Source organism: Pteronotus mesoamericanus, unplaced genomic scaffold (assembly GCF_021234165.1).
Source record: "Pteronotus mesoamericanus isolate MK-2021 breed Mesoamerican mustached bat unplaced genomic scaffold, CSHL_Meso_final scaffold_167, whole genome shotgun sequence".
Taxonomy (NCBI): domain Eukaryota; kingdom Metazoa; phylum Chordata; class Mammalia; order Chiroptera; family Mormoopidae; genus Pteronotus; species Pteronotus mesoamericanus.
The window spans coordinates 15,655,831-15,679,483 of record NW_026555308.1 but is presented as its reverse complement, the minus strand read 5'-3'; the positions used below and the strand labels follow the sequence as shown (position 1 = coordinate 15,679,483).

At 38.4% G+C, this 23,653-nt stretch overlaps 1 protein-coding gene across 3 annotated transcripts in view; it reads right to left on the bottom strand.

Annotated features, from left to right (window-relative positions):
* The window catches only part of TPST1 (tyrosylprotein sulfotransferase 1), a 113,498-nt gene that overhangs the window by 2,388 nt on the left and 87,457 nt on the right, over positions 1–23,653 (bottom strand). For all 3 annotated transcript variants that reach the window (XM_054589676.1, XM_054589674.1, XM_054589675.1), the window contains exons 4-5: positions 4,135–4,185; positions 405–451 (exon numbers count right to left, since the gene is read on the bottom strand). In XM_054589676.1, the coding sequence (XP_054445651.1) occupies positions 434–451; positions 4,135–4,185 (69 nt within the window). In that variant the 3' untranslated portion in view covers positions 405–433. The remainder of the gene's footprint in view (positions 1–404; positions 452–4,134; positions 4,186–23,653) is intronic.

Sequence of the window (23,653 nt, the reverse complement as noted above, 5' to 3'; positions counted from 1 at the left end):
ATATGGCCTTGACAAATAGCCTACTCTATCTAGGATCAGTTGCCTTATCAGCAAAGAGATGGTTGAGGCTGATGTTCTACAAGTTTCTTTCAGCTAAAATATTTTATCATTTACCATATTGAAAATAACAACTAACACTGTTAGAGTGCTTACTATGTGCTCCGCTTTTTGCAGACATTATTATGGTTAATTCTTACTGCCACTCTCTTGTTAATATTGTCCTCATTTTACAGATGAGGAACTAAAAAATGGGGAAGTTCAGCAATTTGCTCAGTGCCACACCGAGCCAAGAGTCCAGCCCAGAAAGACTGATACAGAGCTGCGCTCTCTACCCCAGCCATGCCACCCTCCTACAAGCCGAAGAGGGGAAACCCAGAGTCTCAGCAGTGTCCCCCAACCCTCACCTCATGTGTGTAGGAGGTTCCTGGCTCTGCTACTCCACTTGCTCAGTCTGTCAAAGAAAACAAAAGATGTTTTAAAGTCTTCAAAGTTGGTCAGCATAAGTGACTGCTTCAGTCAAAATATCAGGTGTAGCTTGAAGGAGTTGATTAGAATTTCTAAGGAATTCAATCTACTACTGTTGTGTAATAATTTGGCCTTTGTCCCTGGTTTGCGGTAAGGAGACTAACTCCTTGGATAATTTTCCTCAAAACAGGAGTGTCTTTGTTATTCATGAGTCCCTTGGATCACACCTGAGTTTACTAAAGGGCTGAGATGCCTCTCAGAATGGGCGCTGCTCACCAGAAAGACCAAGCCTAATTAGAGGGCTGGGGCTTTCAGCCAGCCTAATTGACAGCTAGGGGAAGTTGACGGTGACTAGGTTCAATCACACGGCCAATGATTCAGTCAATGCTGCCTATGTAATTAGAACCCAAGAAAAACTATGGATGCCAAAGCTCAGTGGCGCTTCCTGGTTGGTGAACACATGGATGTCTAGGAGGGAGAAGCACCCTGCTTCTGTGGAGAATGGGCACAGAAACTATGTTTGAGACCCTAACAGACCTTGTCCTATTTGTCTCTTCATTTGGCTGGTCTTGACTTGTACCCTTTGCAAATATAAAACTGTAACCTCAAGTATAGCGCTTCCAGAGCTCTGTGAGCCATTCTAGTTAAATATAAAACCTGACGATTCTGTGGGCTTCAATTTTCTCATCTATTAGAAGTTAAGCCCTGATTTGTGCGGCTTGGTGTGTTGGGCATTGTCCCACAAAGTGAAAGGTCGCTGGTTTAATTCCCAGTCAGGGCACATGCTTAGATCGCTGGTCTGGCCCTGGGTCAAGGGAGTGCAAGAGGCAATTGATTCATGTTTCTCTCTCACATGGATATTTCTCTCCCTGTCTTTTTCCTTCCTTTCCTGTCTTAAAAAATAAAAATAAAATAAAAAAATAAAAAAGAAACAAAGAAAAAAGTGAAATCAAAATCTTTTTTCCTCTCCCTCTTTTTCCTTCCTTTCCTGTCTTAAAAAAAAATAAAATAAAAAAATAAAAAAGAAACAAGGAAAAAAGTGAAATCAAAATCTTTTAAAGGCCTTTTTCTAAATGTTTGTGATGCATTAAATGAAACTACCAGAATAAGGGCCTTAGAAGGCCTGGTACACATTTTGCGCAATTTTAAAAATCTTCTTATTAATTTGTAGAAATTACCTACATTCCACAGATGAGTCATTTGTTTAAATATTTTCTCCCATTTAAAGCATATGTTTTTTACTCTCTTTATGATGCTTTCTATTAAGTAAACATTCTCAGTTTTAATGTAGTCCAACTTAATCATTTTTAAATTAATGATTAGTATTCTTAATGACTTGTTTAAGAAATCCTTTCCTTTTGCCCTGACTGGTGTGGCTCAGTTGGTTGAGCATTGTCCCACAAATTGAAATGGCACAGATTTGATTCCTGGTCAGGGTACATGCCTGGGTTGCTAGGCCAGTCCTTGGTTGGGGGTGGGCGAGAGGCAACCCATTGATATTTATAAATAAAAAAATCTTCAAAAAAAAAAAATCCTTCCCTCTTTAAGGTCATAAAGATATTCTCCTCTATTGTCTCCTAAAAAATTTATTATTTTGCGTTTCACTTTTAGGTCTATAATCTACCTGGAAATGATTTTTGTGTACATTGTGAAGCAGGGTGGTCCCTTTAGTTTTAGTCTTAAATACCCTTTCTTGACTCTTTCAGATTTATTATGTGAAACAGCCTTAGGATTTAACATTCCTGCAAGACTCTGCATCTTGGATTATTCTCTGGCTCCAAGTGCCGTAGCCTGTAAAGGAGTGAGCCTGGTCATGAATTCATTCAGGTTTCTGAGAATTTATGCCCAGCCAGGCTCAGGGCCCTGTACTCCCTTCTCTGCAAAAGTAAATAAGAGTATTTTGGATAGATCAGGAGTTTCTTGAGAAGATTCAGGAATTAAAAGAAATTTAATTACATTTGATACACCATATTATATTTCAGGTGTATAATATACTGGTTAGACATTGATAGAACTTACATAACTTAAGGGAGAGAAACATCGATGTACTAGAGAAACATCAATCAGTTGCCTTTCCCATGCCCCCAAATGGGGACCTGGCCTGCAACCCAGGCATGTGCCCTGACAGAGAATCAAACCAGCGACCTTTCAGTTCCCAGTCTGGCACTCAATCCAATAAGCCACACCCGCCAGCGCCCATTATTTTTTAAATCAAATTGTTTGTTTTTTGTGGTGTTAAGTTGTATGATTTTCTTATATATTTTGGACATTAACTCCTTATTGGATGTATCATTGGCAAATATCTTCCTTGAGAAGATCTTTTTTAGCCTTGTGACTCTTGTGGACTTATTCCAGTTTTTCACCCATAATAGAAGTTCAGTAAGCATCTGTTGAAAAATTTAAATAAATGGATGGATGGATTAAAGTTAAATAGATGTTAATAAGAATATGCCTTGAAAGTAGTTTGAAATTCTTAAGTAATATGTATTGATGGCTAACTGTTGTCAGACAAGGATCTGAGAAGATAGAGCCTTCAACTCTGATATGAGACAGCTTCTCTTAGAGAGCCCGGCCCATTTACTGCAGGCTTGCCTCAGATAACACGACTTCACAGCGTCTGTGAGGTGGGGTGTTTGCCTCACCAACTCATATCTGAATATTTTGGAAATGGAGTTCAGTGCTGAGTCTTCATTTCTTATAACAAGCTAATCACTGATGGCAGCAGCCTGGAGGCAACATGTACTATCACTATGCTGGAAGGGGAAGTGTTCTCCTGGGCTCAAGAAAGAGTCATCATTTCCCCCCACCACTACAGAAGAAGGGCAGATGAGGCTCAGGTGCGGGACACTCTGGGCTAGTCTAGGCACATCAGCCGTAACACTATCTGTTTCTCTCCAACTCAATAAACCATACTGGAATCTGAGTAAGTGAGAGTGTGACATTACAAGGATAACTCTGGATTTGTTTTAATTAATTTTTTAAAAAGTAAAAGTTATGAGCTTCAAACTCTCACCATCCTTTCCCAACTTGGGGGACTTTGCAGTTGAGGGCCTACCGTTGTGTATATAATGTATTCACAAGTATTCTAGGCTCTAAATGAGAACAGTTAAAAGGCCATGAATACGTATGCAATAAAAACAAAGGGAAGATGTACATTTTTTTTCAAGGTAGATATCAGAAGCCTGGAGCAGATACACAGGCAGATTCCTTATCTGTGGAATACTGTGTGGTTTGGAAGACCTCAAGCAATAGGATTTTAGTTACTAATAAAGTATTTCCCCAGTTTTGAAAGACTGTGTTAAGACTTTATTAAATTATAGTTGTTCTTTAAAATTTCTATTGTATTATCTATTTATTTATTTATTTATAAATTTATTGGGAGTGATATTGTTTAATAAAATATATAGGTTTCATGCATACAATTCTATGAATACATATCTGCATATTGTATTGTGTGTTTACCACTCCAAGTCAGGTCTCCTTCCATCATTATCTCCCCTTTACCCCCTTCTTCCTCCCCTTAACCACCTTTTAAATTACCATTAAAACCAACAATTGCCAGAGGCCAATCTTTCTACTACTACCACATATCGTTATCTCTAAAAAGATCATTTCAATGCAACAGTCCATCTATTATTACACATCAAAAGGAGAAAACAGATACAGTACCTGAGGTTTTTCTTTAAGAAATTCAGGTAGCTGAAATTCTCCTTTATAGACCTGGAAAAACAAAGCCAAGTATGAGTTTCAGCAAACAGTTACTGTCATCATCAGTTCGGAATGCCTGCAATACCTGATAGTGGCGAGAAAGCGGTGAAGAATACCTGCTTCATTCCTGAAGGGAGTTTTAGAATGGCAGGGAAGCCTGTCAGTTCAAGAGCAGCCAGAGGCGAAGGACTGAGTGAAATCCCCATTTATGAAGAAGAAAAACCAACATCCCAGCATTCCAAGCTCAATCATTTTAGCTGAGAGAGAAAGCAAGCCTGAGGCCACCTCTCTCAAGCAACCAACACAGAATTCCCACAATTTAGGAATGGGTTCCTCTTGATTTCCCTTTGAAATCTCCAACCTTAAAACCCTGATTTTAACCCAACTTTTCCTTTTTTAAAAATTTTTTAAAAAGATTTCCTTTCTTTATTTTTAGAGAGAGAGAAAGGAGGGAGAAGGAGAGGAAGAGAAACATTAATGTGTGGTTGCCTCTCACATGCGCCCCACTGGGCAGATGAGGCTCAGATGCAGGACACTCTGGGCTAGTCTAGGCACATCAGCCATAACACTGGGGACCTGGCCCGCAACCCAGGCTGTACCCTGACTGGGAATTGGATTGCTGATCCTTTGGTTTGCAGGCTAGCACTCAATCCACTGAGCCACGACAGCCAGGGCCCAACTTTTCCTACTGTACCTAAGATTTCCAAATAATTTGAATATTAGATGATTTGTTAAAAGATTTTATTTATTGCCCTGGCTGGTGTGGCTCAGATTTTATTTCATATATTTTTAGAGAGAGAGGAAGAGAGGGAGAAACAGAGGGAGAGAAACATCGATGTGCAAGGGAGATATTGATCGGTTGCCTCTTGCATGCACCCCCAACCGGGGATCTGGCCTGCAACCCAAGCATGTGCCCTGACCAGGGACTGAACTGGTGGCCTTTCAGTCTGTGGGATGATTCCCAACCCACTGAGCCACACCAGTCAGGGTGAATATTAGATGGTTCTTAAAATGATACCTTTAACCTCATAAAATCTTATTAAGAATTTATTATTTTCTATATGTAAAATTATGTTTCTAATGCTAGCAATTAGAAAATGATTTAAAAAATACCATTTATAATAACATCAATGCCCCCCACAACAAAATACCTGAGAATAAATCTAATAAAAGATGTGTAAGACAAAAAGTTAGAAAACATTATTGAGAAAAATTAAAGACCAAATAAACAGAGAGACAAACTACGTTCAGGGATTGGAAGATTCAATATAGTAAAGATGTCTATTCTCCTCAAAAGATTTCCAATAAAAATTCTAGCATTTTTTTGGGGGGGGGAAGGAAGAGGTAATTTGAAGTTAATTGTAAAAGTTATATGGAAATTCATAGGACCAAAAATAATTAAGGTAATCTTAAAAAGAAGGACAAAGAGGGAGGGGGCTTATTTTATCAGATATTAAGAAATTATTATACAGCTATAATTAAACTATAGTATACAGATATATACATATATATTTAAGACAGTAAAGTTTTGGCACAAGGATATACATATATGTTAATGAAACAGACCTCCATATACAGACGCTTAGCTGAAGACAACAGCGGTACTGTAGAGCAGTGCAATTAGAATGAATAAATAAATATCAATAAATGTGATTTATGCGTGTATGATATACAATACAGCAATAAAAAATGAACTACTGATCTACCGATAACATATATGAATTCCAGTACCTAGTGATGAGGGGAAAAATACCAGACCTCCCCCCAAAATAATACACTAACACATCCATTTAAAACTTTTAAAGATCATAAATAGGCAAAAACAGTTCTGTTAGAAACTGAAATACTGTTTACTCTGGGGCGGAGGGAAGTGGTGGTGATGTGGAGGGGGCATGAGGGACGTTTCAAGGGTGCTGGCAATTTTGTTGTGTTATAGGTAGAGATTATGACGATGTGTTCATTTTGTGATCATTTATTGAGATATGGTTTGTGTACTTTGCTATATGTGTGTTATATACTTTAATAACAAAACTGAATAAACAAATTAACCCCGTAGTTTAATGCTAGAAATTTACCGCACACACACTTTGTTAAGTACAAAGATGTTTGTTTCAACACTGCAGTAGCTTGGAACCTGCTCATGGCAATCAAAAGTGAAGAAATTACAGTTAAGAAACTATGGATTGTTATTGGCAAGAGAGTCACTGGATAGTCAGTCCCTCAGAGGACAAAGAAATCTTCTGGCAAACCCTAAAGCTTACCAACCTAAAGGGTTTTTACTTGGTTGTAAGATAACTGATCCACTTCTAAAAGTAGTAGCATTCCTTCTGAGATTCAGAGCATGAATGTATTTTTTTTCCTATCTCTTTCTCTGCAATTTCTAAAACCTGGTCTCTTCTTTGGGGTCTCTGCTACAGTCTTGGGAAGCTTAAATTACAAGAGAGATATTAAACTATGAGTAAGACATTTCTTCTTTAGGCTGAGGGGCATGCAAGATAACAACAATGTAGCTGCTAGAAGTGTTTCAAAAGCTACCACCATCTGTTTCATACCCTCAAACTGTCCCAGGTCACTGGGAGCTGGCTTAGCTGTCCCTTAAAGAATCTGCATGTAAGAATATTGTTTGCTGTACCTTAACGCCACAGTCCAGAGGTTGTGCCAGCTTCCTGGCGTAGGGAAGTGTCTAAACCCCTGGTTTAGACCTGGAGCTGTGTATCATGTTATCTCTGACTCCCTTTGCCCCGATCACTACTATCTGCGGGGCAAGTAGATCCTATATCCAATACAGGGATTCAAGCCACTAAGAAGGCTTTTTGTTTTTGGTTTTTTAACCAGATTCTCAAGTGTCCTTCCTTTGCCCTTTAGTCCCAAACCCCATCCTCCAAGCCTCTGGGGCATAAGCTGCCCAGGTCCAGGGCTTATGCCCTGGTTGCCTTACTGAACCAGAACAAGCACAGTTTGCCCCAGTCACTGTTCCCCTGTTTGTGGGTTAGGTACCCAGACACTTTTCTTATATTCCAAACATTCTCTCAGAAACTGAATTTCCTGTCTCACAGCTAGCTTCTTCTGCACTCTCCCATTATATACCACACTGTCTACATTTTATTACCATTAGCAAATCTTACGATTAAATCTTACCTTCTCTTTTTGGTTTACTGTAAAAACCAGGAAGGCATGACAGTAAATATGAGTAGGAACATTAAATATAAGTGTCTTCCAGGTACCAACAGTTCCAGAGAGGTGAGGCTTATATGAAGGAGGAAAAAACCCTAAATATGCACTGTCACAAATGTAATAAATAATTAAAAAGGGGTCAGGATAAAACCACAGATAAAACTCAATAAAAAAATAGTGGAAAGCTGTCTCTTTCATTATCCTTCAGGGAACATATGCTTCAAAAATTAGGAACTATGGTACTGACAAAGAGAACACTTTCTACTGAAAAGCAACTCCTATTTAGTGCAGGACACTAAGTTTCGCATTGCTTATAAAAACAGCCAAGTTAGGAACAGAATTTCCGTTGGTGAAATGAACAGTGTTTCTGGACATACTATTCTCTGGCACTAATGGGTTGAGGATTTTACCTGACAGTGATGAGCTAGGTACCCAGACTCCATCTCAAGCACTGAAGAAATGACAAGGAGACAAAAGTAGGTTTTTTATTTGGAGGGTACATTGGAAATAAAAATAAAAAGAACAGCAGCTAAACTTTATTATCTTCTCTGCACCAGGTTAGTGTTAAGTAAGGGCTTCATATGTATTAATTATCTCATTGAATCCCACAGTCTCTTGAGGGAGGTATTATCTTTTTAGAGGGAAAGCAACTGAGGCACAGAGAAATTAAGTAAATTGTTCAATGTAGCAAAATGGGAAGCTACTAAGTACCATCATCAGAATTCATTTTAAGATCATCCTGATTGTTGTTTAGACTGAAGCATAGGTGTTACAGCAGTAATCCAGAGAAGAAAGGATGACAAGAAAGCAGCAGTGGAGGTAGTGAGAAATGGGAGGTTTGTGAATTCTTTTTTCTAATTACATGTAGATTTCCTAACAGACTGGAAATGGGATGGAACAGACCAGGGGCGAGTCAAGGAAGACTCCAAGGTTTCCGGCCTAGGCAACTCTCCGCTGGAAACATGAAGCTGCCATCAACTCAGTTGGGAAAGGTTCTGAGTAGAGCAGATTTTCAGAAGATTAGTAGTTCCGTTTTGGACATGCCAGGCTTTACATGCCTATTAGACAATCGATGAAATGACAAGGAGACAAAATAGGCTTTTGATGTGGAAGGTGCATTGGAATAAAAATAAAAAGAACAGCAGCTAAACTTCAAATAAATGAAAATGTTAAGTAGCCTGTTGGACATATAATTCTGGAGTTTATGGAAGAGGTCTGGGCTGGTATATATAAATTTGAGAATCATCAACTTATAGATGACATGTAAAGCCTTGATTCCTGAAGAGATAACCCAGGGATTCAGGGCACATAGAGTAGAGCAGAGGACTTAAGATGGAGATATGAGGACTTTCCAACATTAAGAAATCAGGGACAAGAAGAAACAGCAAACATGCCTAAGAAACTACCAATGACAAGAAAAAAGTTTTTAAAAAGTGGTGTCCTAGAAGCCAAGTGAGAGAAACGTATCAAGGGAGTAATCAATCTTATCAAGAGACTGAGAGATAAAATAATAATTGACCATTGGATTTAGTAACATGAAGGTCGCTGTAACCTTGACAAAAGTAAATTAAGTAGAAGAGTAGTTGTGAAATTCTGAATGTAGTGGATGTAAAACAGAATAGAGAGGAAGGAACTGGAGACAGGGAATATAGAAAACTTGTTTTGATGTAAAAGGCAGCAAAGAAATGGAATGGCAGTGGCAGGGCAATTGGGATCAGGAAGAGGTGGGGGGGGAGTGTGTGTGTGTGTGTGTGTGTGTGTGTGTGTGTGTGTGTTAAGCTAAAAAAGAAAAAACAACTAAGGGTATTTTTGTTTATTGATGGAAAAGATCCTGCTGGAGAGTAAATCTGATGACACAGGAAACACAGGGAGACGGGCTTGGGCACACCTTCAGACAGGCACATGGATGTTCACGTTGGTTGCACAGACTTTCTATTATGATAGATGACGTTATTAGGTCTGAAACACTTCCTCTAGTCTCTCAAAAATTACATAATGCTTTTAGGTTAAATCCACATTCCTTAAATTTTCATTATTATTACAATATAAATATTTATGTAAAATGACAATATCACATATTTACTTCTTTTACACAACTTGTGTGTGTTTTGGTTGAAGTTAATCGGCTCATACATTTTTATATTAATAGACTTTATTTTTTAGAGCAGTTTTAGGTTTACAGAAAAATTGAGCAGAAAGTAGAGTCCCCATATACTTGCCCTCCCTCCTCTACAGTTTCCCCTATTATTAATATCTTGCATGACTGTGGCACATGTTATAATGAACAAATCAGTATTAATACACTATTAATAAAGTTTTTAGTTTACACTACAGTTCACTATTTTTGTTGGACTTTCTGCAGGTTTTGACACGTGTTCACCATCGCAGCAGTTTACAGAACAGTTCCACTATCATAAAAATCTCCTGTGCACCACCACCTATTTATCTCTCCTTCCCTTCCCCCAGCTTTTTACTGTCTCCGTAGTTTTGCCTTTTTTAGAATGTCATAGAGTTGGAATCATACTGTATGTGGCCTTTTCAGATCAGCTTTTTTTTTTTTTTTAATTTGGCAATAGGCGCTTAAGTTTTCTACACGTCTTTTTGTGCCTTGATAACTCACTTTTAATCACTGAATAATGTTCCATTGCATGATTATACAGCAGTTCATGTATCCATTTACCTACTGAAGGAAATCTTGGTGGCTTTCAAGTTTGAGTAATCATGAATAAAGCCGCTATAAACATTTGTGTACAGGTTTTGTGGAACATAAGTTTTCAATTCATTTTGGTAAATACCAAGCAGTGTGAGTGCTGGATGGTATGATAAGAATATGTTTAGTTTTTTAAAAACCTGCTAACCTGTCTTCCAGGTGGCTGTACCATTTTGCAATGCATGATGGTATATTGCATGATGGTACATTGCTCCTATTGCTCCACATCCTTACAATCATGTGGTATTGCCTGTGTTCTGGATTTCGGCCACTCTAATAGGTGTGCAGTGGTATCTCACTGTTCTGTTAACTTGCATTTTCCTAATGGCATATGATTGAACACCTTCTCATAAGCCACTGGTATAGTTTCTTGGACAAGGTGCCTGTTCAGATCTTCAGCCCATTTTTTAATTGGGTTGTTTCTTAGTTTTGAGTTCTAAGAATTCTTTGCAAATTTTGGATGTCAGTCTTTTATCAGATACGTGTTTCATAAAGATTTTCTCCCAGGCTGTGGCCTGTTTTTTCATCCCCCTAACAATGTCTTTTGCTTGGTTTGAAAGCTTCTCCAGTTTTTCTCTTATTAGTATTATCATATATCTTTATTCACCCCTTTACTTTTCTTATTATATTTTATCAATTATGCTACTACACTTGTCCCAATTTTTTACTCTTTCCCCACTCCACCCAGCACCCCCAACTTGCTCAGGCAATCCCCACCCCTTTGTTCTTGTCCATGGGTCATGTGTGTAAGTTCTTTGGCTGCTCCATTTCCTATACTGTAATTTACATCCCCATGGCTGTTCTGTAATCGCCTGTTTGTGCTTCTTAATCCCCTCATCACCCATTGCACTACAGCCCCGTCCCATCGGGCAATCAGGAAAATGACATCTGTATCCATGATTCTGTCTCTGTTCTTCTTATTTGCTTAATTTGCTTATTAGATTCAATTGTTGACAGGTATGTATTTATTGTCATTTTATTGTTCATAGTTTTGATATTTTCTTAAATGAGTCCCTTTAACGTTTCATTTTTAACATCAGTTTTTTTCATTCTTTTTCCTTCTTGTTGTTCTCATTCGTTGTTTTTTGCTTCCTTATGTTTATTGATTTGATTCTTGGCTTTATTCACTCTACTGTTGTTTTCCTATAAATTGTTCTTTATTTCAATTACTGTATCCTTTGTTTCTGACTAGATCTTTTTTATGCTGTTGAGGTCCTCACTAAGTTCCTTGAGCATCCTTTATAACCAGTGTTTTGAACTCTGCATCTGATAGATGGCTTATCTCCACTTTGTTTAAATCTTTATCTGCAGTTTTGATGTTCTTTCATTTGGGCCATGTTTCTTTGTCTCCTCGTTTTGGCAGCCTCCCTGTATTTGTTTCTGTATATTAGGTAGAGCTGCTATGACTCCTTGTCTTGCTATGTGGCCTAATGTAGTAGGTGTCCTGTAGGGTCCAGTGGCACAATCTCCCCTATCACCCAAGCTGGTTACTTGAGGTGCACTCTTTGTGTGGGCTGAGTACAGCCACATCTTGTAGTTGAGCCTTGATTGCTGTTGGTAGGCCAATGGTAGGGATTTACCCAGGCCAGTCAGATGCAAGGGCTGGCTGTGACTGCTGACCATCAACCTCTGCCCTCTATGTAGGATCAGCTGTGCACGGGCAGGGTGTCAGTGCTCCGACATGGTCTGTAGCTGTCCACTGGGTGTGCAGGCCCTGGAGTTTCCTGGGTGGTGCAGGCCAAGGTCAATCCCCACCTGTGCTTTGCCTGGGGCAACCCTGCCTGAGCTGTACAGCAATCTAAGATGACTGCTACTTGTGCTGGGCTTGCAGATTCCCAGGAGAAGCCAAGCTGTGAGCCTAGGCTGGCTTCTGCTGGTTCTCTGCCTGGGGCCACTTAGCAAGAGGTACAGGGGCTAGGGGTTCACTGAGGCTTGCTGTTGCTTGTTTGAAAGGATTTAGGAAGCTGTGAAGCTTGAGCCAAGACCAGTCATTCATATGGAAAAGCTACTGTTAACAGCTGTAAATTGGGTGGGACAGAGCTTCAGGGGATCTCGAGGGTGGGGCAAACAGTGTTAGCCAGATTGTTGGAGTCTCAGATATGGCACAAGCTTGCAGGCTCTGAGCCTCTGCCCACCTTTCTGTCTAGTAGAAAGGTACCCCCTAGTTCTCGCCTTGATGCCAGCCACTTCAGATCCTCCCTGTATGCCACTGGTGCCTTTCAAGCTGATACTCCCTTGCTAGAGCTCAGAGGGAATGAGTCTGAATAAGTTCACGTGTGGATTCTTTAGGAAGAACTGCATGGGACTCCAGAAGTTTCTTCCACTCAATTCCTGCTGTTTTTTGCAGCCAGAAGTTATGAGGACTTATCTTCCTGGCACTCGTACCCTTGGCTCGGTCCTGGTGTGGGGCTGGGACTTCTCGCTCCCAAGATATCCCTCCCAAATTTTTATCAATCACATGTAGATGTGGGACCAGCCCATTCCACATCTCTGACCCTCCTACTAGTCTGGGTGGATGTGGTTACTTTAATTCTGCAGTTGTCAGACTTCCATTCAACTCAATTTCTCATGGTTCTGAGTGATGGTTTTCCTATATTTTAGTTTTAATTTTGATGTGGTTGTGCAAGAAGGTGAGCTATGTTTACCTATTCCGCCATCTTAACCATAAGTCTTGACACCTCTTTACTTTTAATCTATATGTGTTTTTATATTTAAAGTGGATTTCTTTTCCACCATTTATGGGACTGCTTAATAGAGAAACATGCTACTACTGAAAAATAAATTCTATGTTTTACAGAGGAAAAGGTAAGTAGGAGAGACAATGTATTAATTCCCCTTATCTTTAGCTTTACTGTTAATTATTTGCAAGAGACCAGACCTGGGGGGAAAAGGGCTAAGAGATTTAAGCCACTCTCCTGCAAGCTCTAAAATTTTGTGATTTTGAAGTTTGCAAAGCCTGAGTATCACAAGAATTACTTTTCCAGTTCCACCTTTGCCCTTTCTAGCAGGCCTCCTAGGTCTGTATCTAACATTATAACGGTTATTGCAATGCTCTTGATCCTCTCACTGAGCAAAACACTAAATAATATAGAAAAGAAATGCATATAAAAATGTGAGATCCACATATTTAACACTGTTTTATAGCTTTCACTTATGGTAGTCACAGTATGTTTCTTTGTGTGAAGACTTAGTTGACAACAGATACTATTTCAAAAGAAATAACTCAAATAGAAAAATAAATTATATTTGTTGCTTTAAGTTTATAGACTGAAATCAGTCTAATTTTCTAATTTTTGGAGTGAGACATAATTAACTCCATCATAAGTACATCCTTCAATTGGGGAATTACCTAGAATACAGAACTGGAGAAGCAAGGAAATTTGTCTAAGTTGTTTGTGAAGTTTCAAAAATCCAAGAAAAAAAGTTTCTGAATATTGGTTGAAGTGAGCAATGTATTATTCTTCTTATATTTCCAAGACCACTATCAGTTTTCTTTTTATTAAAAATTTTTTTAATTGATTTGAGAAAGAGAGAGGGAGAAAGTGGGGAGAGAGGTGGGGAGGGATAGAGAGACAGAGAGGGAGAATGAGAGACATCGATTTGTTGTTCTACTTATTTATGCATTCATTGGTTGCTTCTTGCATGTTCCCTGACCAGGAATCAAACCCGCAAACTTGGTATATCAGGACGACACTCTAACCAGCAAAGCTACCTGGCCAGGGTCATTTTCAGCTTTCTTATAACATTAATTAGAAAGTTATAATTAATTAATTAATTATAAGCTCAATATCACTTCACCTGTTACTATGGTCCTGTAGCAACAATTTAAAATTAAGATGTAAGCAAAAGTCTCAGAGGAGTAAAAATAGATCCAACTTTCTATAGGTCCCTTTTCCTCTACACACAGTTTTAACCAAGAGTAACTTACAGCAGTTAGATATAGCTGACAGAACAACAATGGGCAAGTACTGATAACTGAGAAGTAACAAGTGAAACAACAGAAGACAGAGAAATTACAAAATGCAGACAGGAAGCCTTAAGTTCTTCAAGAAAGAGGCGACATTTCTATATCGTATGTAAAGAAAAGACAATACAGGTATTTTCTCTTCATAACACATACTTTTTTTGATGAGACAAAATTTCAAATTATGATCAGTAATTTATTTAAGAAGGTAAAAAAGTGTGCGATCAAATGCAGAAGGAATTCTACACCAAATTAAGATTTCATCCTTAATAGGACAAATCTACCCAGAAACTTGCCTCTAGAATGACTGATTCCTCCAAGGATTTCAGTCAAGCTTGTATAAGTTATGGGAGAAACTGTCAGAAATGTTAAGAGGCCAATCTGACTTAGCTTGATCTTATGGAAAATATTAAACTTTTTCTAAATGAGACCTGGTTGGTGTGGCTCAGTGGATTGAGCACCAGTCTGTGAATCAAAAGGCTGTCAGTTTGATTCCTGGACAGGGCACATGCCTGGGTTGTGGGCCAGGTTCCCAGTTGGGAGGCATGTAAGAAGCAACTGATTGATGTTTCTTGCCCTCTCTTTCTCCCTCCTGTCCCCTCTAAAAATTAAAAAAAAAAGATTTTTGTGCTAAAACTGTTTGTGGCCCCATTCTGAGACATTCTATGCCTTGCTATTTATGGCAGGCAGCCTCTGAGATTGAGTCCCTATGATCCTTTGCCTCTGGAATTCCTAACTTTGCTTAATCCCCTTCCTTTAAGTATACCTTTTTTTAAGAGGTACCTTCCTTTAAGAGGTATATCTAGTGACTTGTGTCTAAGAACTAGAACATGAGAAAAATAATGGGATGTTATTTCTTTTTTTTAACAGTACAGAGGCCTTTTATTCTTTTGAAATTTTTTTCAAAAATTTTTACTTACTTATTTTTAGAGAGAGGGGAAAGGAGGGAGAAAGAGAAGCGGAGAAACATTCATGTACAAGAGATACATAGATCGGTTGCCTCTCACACACCCCCAACTGGGGACCTGGACTGCAACCCAGGCATGCGCCCTGACTGGGACTCATACCAGCAGCCTTTCAGTTTGAAGGGCAGTACACTATCCATGGAGCCACTCCAGCCAGAGCTATTTTTAAAAATTTTTACTGAATTTATTGCAGTGACATTGGTTAATAAAATTATAATACATCATCTGTATAGTGCCTTCTGAGTTTACCCTCCAAAGGCAAGTCTCTTCCCATCAACAATTATCCCCTCTTTACCCTCTTCTACCTCTACCCCCCGCTCAGTGTCACTTCACCTTCTCTGCTTTTAACTCTCCTGCCTCCCTCTATGAAGACCCTTGTGATTACACTGGGCCCGCCCAGATAATACTGGACAATTTCATTTTAAATTCCTTAATTGTACCTGCATGTATATAGTAAATTCACAGAATCCAGGGATTAGGACATGGAAATCTTAGGGGGCATTAAAGCTCACTGGAGTATATTATAAGAACTATATAACTTGTAAATGGTGAAAGTTAGGATTAAACTCAGGGGTTGGCAACTTACTCTGTAACAGGCCAGAGAGTAAATATTTTAGGCTTTGTGAGACCCTACAGTCACTTTTCCAACTATTCACCTCTGCTGTTGTAGTGAGAAAGTGGACATAGTCACTATGTAACTGTAAATAAATAAGCACAGTATGTTCTTTTTCCCCCCTCTGCCATTGAAAACCTTTTTATTTTGAAATAACTTAGAACCTAGAGAAAAACTGCAACACACAACAGAAAGTTGCACAAAGAACTCCTCTATTTATTTCACTCAGTTATTATTATTTTGCCACAGTAGTATTTTCCCTCCTTCTTAATCTGCCTAGTATACAAAATGATTATTTTTTCTGAAGCATAGTATGTTCTAATAAAACTGTATTTCCAAAAACAGGTGGCAGGCCAGATTGGGCCTGTGGGCTGTAAGTGCCAATTCTTGACTTAACTCAAAGCATTCTTTTAAAATAAGAGAATTTTAAACAATCTCTAGAAACATTTACTAATGATTATACTATGTGTTAAGCATCCAAATATATATATATATATATATTTCAAAAGTTAAAAGATTAGTTTCACAACCCCTCCCTTTCTTCTTTCTTTCAATTGTACTCAAGTGCACAAAAATGGATTAATCATAATCCTTAGTTTATGACAAACTTTCATCAAAGTTTGAACCATGCTTGGCCTGCTGTTATTTATTTTGTAATATAATTCAATATTTTTAGTAATGTATTAATCATTCCCCCTTAAGAAATTATGACTTGATAGTTTCACATGCAGAGATAACACAACACCAGCTAGATATGATAATACAGGAAGGAATCTAGATTTTGAAATTTACATCTTTAATCCCACTGGGCTCTTGTGGCCCACTAGAGACTCATTATCTCTACAGAACAAATATGAAACAGCTGGTAACATGTATGTTTACATATTCTCGTTTGTCTAAAAATATTTTGGCAGCTTTGCAAATCTCTGACCGGGTTCTTGGAGAGTTCAATAGTCTTGTGTTGCCCGGAAACAACTGAACAAATGTTATATTCCCTATATTAAGAAAAAAAATATTAATCAGCTCAGAAGGAAAACATTCTACTGAAATAATGTTTTTAAGAAAAGAAATGTTTCAGGGTGCTGATTTTTCTGTCAAGTTGGACAAGATGGATTGGAATGTGAATTGAATTGGGAATGTGTAGTAGCTATGAACTAGAAACAATTAATTGCAAATATATCTTTACCATACTTCTTAAGGGGAAGGACAGAGAATTAATCATCCTTATATTTTGGATGCAGAAACAAATAGATAGTTGGCTGAAAAAAAATAAATGAATGCAATCCTTTCATAATGGTTTCCATTTTTACAGTTGAAGGACTGAAAACAATTTTTGAGACCAACTTACAGGATACAATGAACACAGAGAAGCAGAAAAGGTGATTCTTCTGGGACTTCCCTGATTTAAAGCTGCAGAACCTTCAAGGCTACAATTACATTATTTTATAGAACATTGTCCCTCATTCTACCATTCTTTGCCAATCCTGCTCTTGAAAATAAAAGAACTCAAGAATTTAAAACTATTTGATAAAAACATCATATAGCTTAAAAATTATTCCTTTGCTTAATTGCATTTTGAAATGTTCATGAAGGAACCAATAAAAAGTAGAAAAATCTATCACAATCTTTTTTTTCCTGCCTGGAAGACCATTCTAGAAAAATCACATTGCAGATATAAATGCTTTGCCTCATCTTTCTTTCTTTTACTTTTTTCCTTGTAAAAAAGTGGACATGATGAGAAAAGGAAAGCTGGGCTAGGACGATCATATACCCTGTAGAGAAGAAGATCTACAAAGTGAAAGGGAGATTAAGAAAAAGGAACCATGTCATACCTTCGCTCTGTTCAGATGTTCGGTTAAACTAGATTTAAGAGTACTTTATATACTAGAAATCAGTATTGAAGCAGAAAGAAAAAGTTTAAAGTTTCCTTAAAGCAGAAAATAAAGTCTGGTTTAATGAAACAGAGATTGATAACTGTTGAGTTCAATAAAAAGGAGACTTTAAAACCGTATGTGTGTATGTGTAAGGTGTCATTTTTTGTTTTTTTGTCTGCCCATCTTCCCCCGCAGATGTCCATGTAGTGATATTTGTACTCTTTTGGCTTCACAGGATTAAAATCTCCTTCCTATATTTGAGAACTGCCTCACCTCAAGAGTCTTGTCTCATATGTAAATGTCATATATATGACAAATCTTATTTTCTACATAAAAGCTGAAAATAACTTGCACATGCTTCATATCTCCTTCTGAATAATAATGTTTGTAAAGGTGGTTGTTTCCTTATTTTTTTAAATTTGGTGCTATATGTTTGGTCAAATTTCCATCTAGTGCTGATTCCCTTTTGGTTACTCATATTTGAAAGAGGAAAGTTGTTTATATTTCAAATATATATATTTGATATATAGGATATGAAAGTGATATCATATATCATATTGGGGAAGGGCCAGGGCTACATTCCAAGTTAGTAGGAATTCTCGTTATGACACAATTTGTATATGAGGACTGGGTTTTTTACTTCTCCACAATTAACCAAGATCCACAATGCAGGGCTGCTTTCATTGCTGAATCTCTCCTTCAACATACTTTACCACAGACAGCATTGGCTTATGGTCTGTGTACCCACCTTCCTGGCTTCTTGATATTTCATGTGAAACCCTGTCTGGGGATCTACTGATTCTTAATGGTATACTGTTTTGTTGCAGACAAGCAGCTGTTGGTTTTGCCTTCATGTCTGGCCAATTCTGTGAAAATCTGGGTCCTTGCCTAAAGTGTCTGAGTTGCTGTCTTCCTTACCTTTGACCTTCACTGGATTTGTTGATCATTTCTCAATGTATTTTCTCAATGAGTCCCTCTCATTTTTGTTTGATTGTTACTGTATTTGTCCATTCTTTTTCAGCCTGGTTTGGGGGCACAGATTTCTCCAAGTGTCAAAAATAGAATTTATGTCTCTGTTTCTTGTTATGGCTATTGTTTTTAGATGATTTCTAAGATGAGGAAAAATGGCTATCTGTAGTCCAACATTTAAAAACTGAAATCCTGCCCTGCTCAGTGTGGCTCAGTTGGTTGGAGAGCCATCCCGTAAACTGGAAGGCTGCTGGTTCAATTCCTTATCAGGGCACATACACAGGTTGCGGGTTTGGTCCTTGGTCTGGGTGCGTACAAGAAGCAACTGATTTATCTTTCTCTCTTACATCAGTGTTTTTCTACCTCTGTCTCTTCCCCTCTCTCTAAAATATAAGCATGTCCTTCAGTGAGGGTAAAAAAATAAAAAATAATAAATAAAAACAGAAATCCAGATTTCCCTCCAACTGTAAATAGACTTTAATTAATATATAACATATAAAAGAAAATGTGCAAATCACAGCTAAATAACATAATGAAACTACTGAATGAGCATAAATTGAGAAGTAGAAAAATGACCCATTAGTCTCTCTTGTGGCTTCTTCTAGTCATAATGTGTCTCTCTCCTAATAAGAATAACTTTGAACTTTACAGAAACAGAATTATTGCCCAGCTCCTAATAATCTCTATTCTACTCTCGGTTTCTACGAATCTGCCTATTCTACCCATCTGTAAGTAGAATCTATTTTTCCCAGCCCTATACCAGACCACATGGCCCAGGGGTTCAGTGCCAGGAAGATTAAGTCCCCATAACTTCTGGCTGTAAAAACCAGTGAGGGTTGGGTCAGTGGAAGAAACTAAGGGATTCTTCCTAGAGAAGATTCAGGCATCTCCTCTTGGAGGGCCCCAGACATGGACTTCCTCAGACTCACTCCCACTGGGCTCCAGCACCTAAAAGGGCACCAGTGGCTCATGGGGAGGAACTGAAGTGTCTGGCATCACAGCGAGAGCTGGGGGATAGCTTCCTCCCAGACAGAACTGCAGAAAGTGGCCATTGTTCCTTTTCTGAGCTGTCCCCAACAGTACCGTATCTGAGTCTCTATCAACCTGGCTCACATGGTGAGCCCTGTCCTGACAATTACTTAAGGTGCTGCCATCCAACTTACAAGCCCACCCAAGCTGGTGACAGTGGCTTTCCATATGAATGGCTGGGCCAGGGAAAGGCCTCAGATCTTGCTAAATCTGTTCAAACAAACAACAGCTAAGCCCAGTCCTCATATCTCTTGCTGAGTGGCCCTGGACTCGACACTAGCAGTAGCCAGCTGTGGATCACTTTATAGCTTATGCCAAGGGGACCCAGAGAGAACACAGGTGGAGGCTGACCTTGGCCTGCACCACCCAGGAAACTCTAGAGCCTGCACACCCAGCAGATAGTTACAGACCACATCAAAGCACCACTACCCACACACCTCCACAAGCCATGGAGGGAGGTAGTTGATGGCCAGTAGGCACAGCCAGTCCCATCAGCTCTCTGGACTGGGTAAATACCTCCCATTGACCTTCCAACAGTAATCAAGACTCAACTACAAAAGAGGGGAGTACTCAGGCCCTCACAGAGGGCATACCTCGAGTACCCAGCTTGGTTGATGGGGGAGGCTGAGCCACTGGAACCTACAGGACACCTAAATTAGGCCACACTTCCAAGACATGGAGTCTAAGCAACTCTACCTAATACAATGAAACAAACACAGGGAGGCTGCCAAAATAAGGAGACAAAGAAATATAGCCCAAATGAAAGAACAGAACAAAATTCCAGAAAAAGAATGAAACAAAATGGAGATAAATAATTTGAGATGCAGAGGTCAAAACACTGGTTTTAAGGATGCTCAAGAAACTCAGTGGGCACTTCAACATCATAAAAATGATCCAATCAGAAATGAAGGAGACACTAACTGAAATAATGCACAGTTTACAAGGAAACAACAGCTGAGTGGATGAAGCCAAGAATCACTGATTTGGAACACAAGGAAGAAAAAGACATCCAATTATTATGGCAAGAAGAAAAGGAATCCAAAAAAATGAGGATAGTGTAGGGAGCCTCTGGGACAACTTCAAGTGTTCCAACTTTCACATCATAGGGGTGCCAGAAGGAGAAGAGAAAGAGCAAGAAATTAGAAACCTATTTGAAAAAATAATAAAAGAAAACTTCCCTAATTGGGTGAAGGAAATAGACATACAAGGTCAGGAAGCATAGAGTCTCAAACAAGAGGGACAAAAAGAGGACCACACCAAGGCACATTATAATCGAAATGTTGAAAGTTAAAGATAAAGAAAGACTCTTCAAAGCAGCAAGAGAAAAGCAGATAATTACTTACAAAAGAGTTCCATAAGACTGTTAGCTGACTTATCAAAAGAAACTTTGCAGACTTGAAGGGATTGGCAAGAAGTATTCAAAGTGATGAAAAGCAAGGACCTAAAACCTAGACTACTCTATCCAGCAAAGCTATCATTTAGAATTGAAGGGCAGATAAAGTACGAGGTAAAGCTAAAGAGTTCATCATCACCAAATAATTATTATATAAAATGTTAAAGGGACTCATTTAAGAACAAGAAGAAGATCAAAACTATAAACGTTAAAATGGCAATAAATACATAACTATCAACAATTGCATCTAAAAAACTAAGTAAACAGGCGGAACAGAAATGGAATCACAGATATGGAGATCATCGGAATGGTGGCCATTGGGGAGGGGGGCTGGGGGAATGCAGGAAAAGGTGAAGGGATTAAGAAGTACAAATTGGTAGTTACAGAATAAGCTTAGGGGTATAAACAGGAAGTATAGGAAATGGAGTTGCCAAAGAAATACATGCATGACACATGGACATGAACAATGGAGAGGGAATTGCTGGAGTAAGTGGGGGATGCTGGGAGGAGGGGGGTGAAGTTGGAAAAACTGGGAGAACTGTAATAGCATAAACAATAAAAAAAAACTTAAAAAAATGGGAGGAAATCTATTAAATAATGCCTTAAATGGTTATACACCATTTGCAGCATATGTTTGCTGAAAACAATTTGCCAAGTGATTCTAACATATAAGGACTCTGAGATCTCCCTTGTGACCTGGCCCAAAATATAAATGTAGGTTAACTAGAAATTCAGATAACAAAAAGGAAGTTTCAAGCAAAGAGATAAACTGTGCTGCAAACGTTAAAAAAAAAAATGTTAATTGATTATAAGGTCACTAGTCATTAAATTCTAGTTAATGGCAACTATCTTTCCTTATTACAGCAAAAATATTGCACTTATAATTGTACATCACTTTACAATTTAAGAGTTTAATTGAAATTATTTGTAATAGTTGAAGAACTCTATTTATGACATGGAAGCACAGATGATGAATTATTCAAATAATTTAATTAAATCACTCAAAAATGAAAATATTTACTGATGTGCAATGCCCTTTGTTCCGACTTACAGGTCTCAATGAATATGTAAAGGAGTCATCTCTCAATCCAAATTATGAGGAAATCCATTCTAGTCCTGGCCAAATGCTAACCTGGTACCAGGACAGAGAAAATTATGCATCAGAAATTATGCTCAGGTGAAAAAAAAAGAAGTATAACTAATAAGCTAAGAAATGAGAGAAAATGAAATCATATAAAATGTTTAATTAAAACCATACAATGCAGAAAAAGTGGAAAATAGGAATAAAAAATGGCTACAAATAGAAAACAATAACAAATATGTTAGATATTAATCTGAGTAAATAAAAAATTACTTTGAACATAAATAGTCAAAATGGTCTAAGACAGAGATTGTCACAATAGACAAAAAACAGGACCCAACTCTACATTGTGTCCAAAAAACCACTTTATAAAGGCCACTTTAAAAATTAAAAGGAAATGGACAAAAATATTCTGTACCAATACTAATCAAAAGAAAGCAAGTGTAGCTATATTAATTTCAGAGAGAGGACACTTTGAAGCAAATGAAGATATCAGGGATAAAAACAGGCAATACATAATGAAAAAGGAGTAAACTCCCCAAGAAGGAATAATAATCCTTAATGTGCATATGGCCTAACAACAGAGTGTCAACCTACATGAAGCAAAAATTGCAAGATGAAAGAGATGAATCTATTATCATAGTTGGAGACCTCAGACCCCTCTGGCAGAAATGGACAGGCACAAAATCGGTAAGACCATAGTTGAACTCAACATCATCAATTACCTGGATATAACTGACATCTAAAGATGACTTGATCCAACAACAGCAGAATACACTTCTCAACCTCACCTTTAACGTTCACCAAGGTAAATCACACCCTAACAATACAATGAAATACAACCAATAGGAAAGCCCCATCAAACAGTTTTTAACCAGGTCTTAATTTTAAAAAGTATAACCAACATAAGGAGTGAGAAAAGCGACACTATCAAGGCAGAGTTAGGAAGACGTCCATGTAAGAGTGTGGGCTATTGGCATGTTGTAACACTAGCAGCTTGAAAAGGTCTTTCAAGCAGGAGCAGAAGAACAATCTGGCACAAAGTGATGTATTCTGAGTGAGTGTGAGCAGAGTGCCTATGTAGTGCAGTACACTGGCAGGGAGTCAGAGGCTGGATAAGGTGATAAGTCACTGTGGAGAGGCCCAGCATAGTATATCGCCAGAGAGGAGGGAGTAGAGCATTTCCAAAAGGAAGAAGGCAGCAGAGACGAGAGATTTAGTACATGCAGGGTGACTGATGAAATTAGTAAATGTATTAAAGATAGTGGGAACTAGAGAGGTGGGCTGGGTGGAAGGGGGCAAAAGGGAAAAAAATTGAGCCAACTGTAATACAATAAACAAAAGAAAAAAAAGATAGTGTGAGATACCACCTCACACCTGTCAGAATGGCTATTATCAAATAAGACAAAAAATTACAAATGTTGAAGAGGATGTGGAGAAAAAGGAATCCTTATGCATTGCTGGTGGGAATATAAACCGAAACAGTCAGTATAGAAAAAAGTATGGAGGTTCCTCAAATAATTAAAAATAGCTATTGCCCTGGTTGGTGTGGCTCAGTTGGTTGGAGCATTGTCCTGTAAACCAAAAGGTTGTGGTTTTGATTCCTGGTCAGGGCACATACCTAGGTTGTGGTTTGATAGGCAGTCAAGGTGCATATGGGAGGTAATCAATGTTTCTTTCTCGCATAGATGTCTCTCTCTCTCTCTCT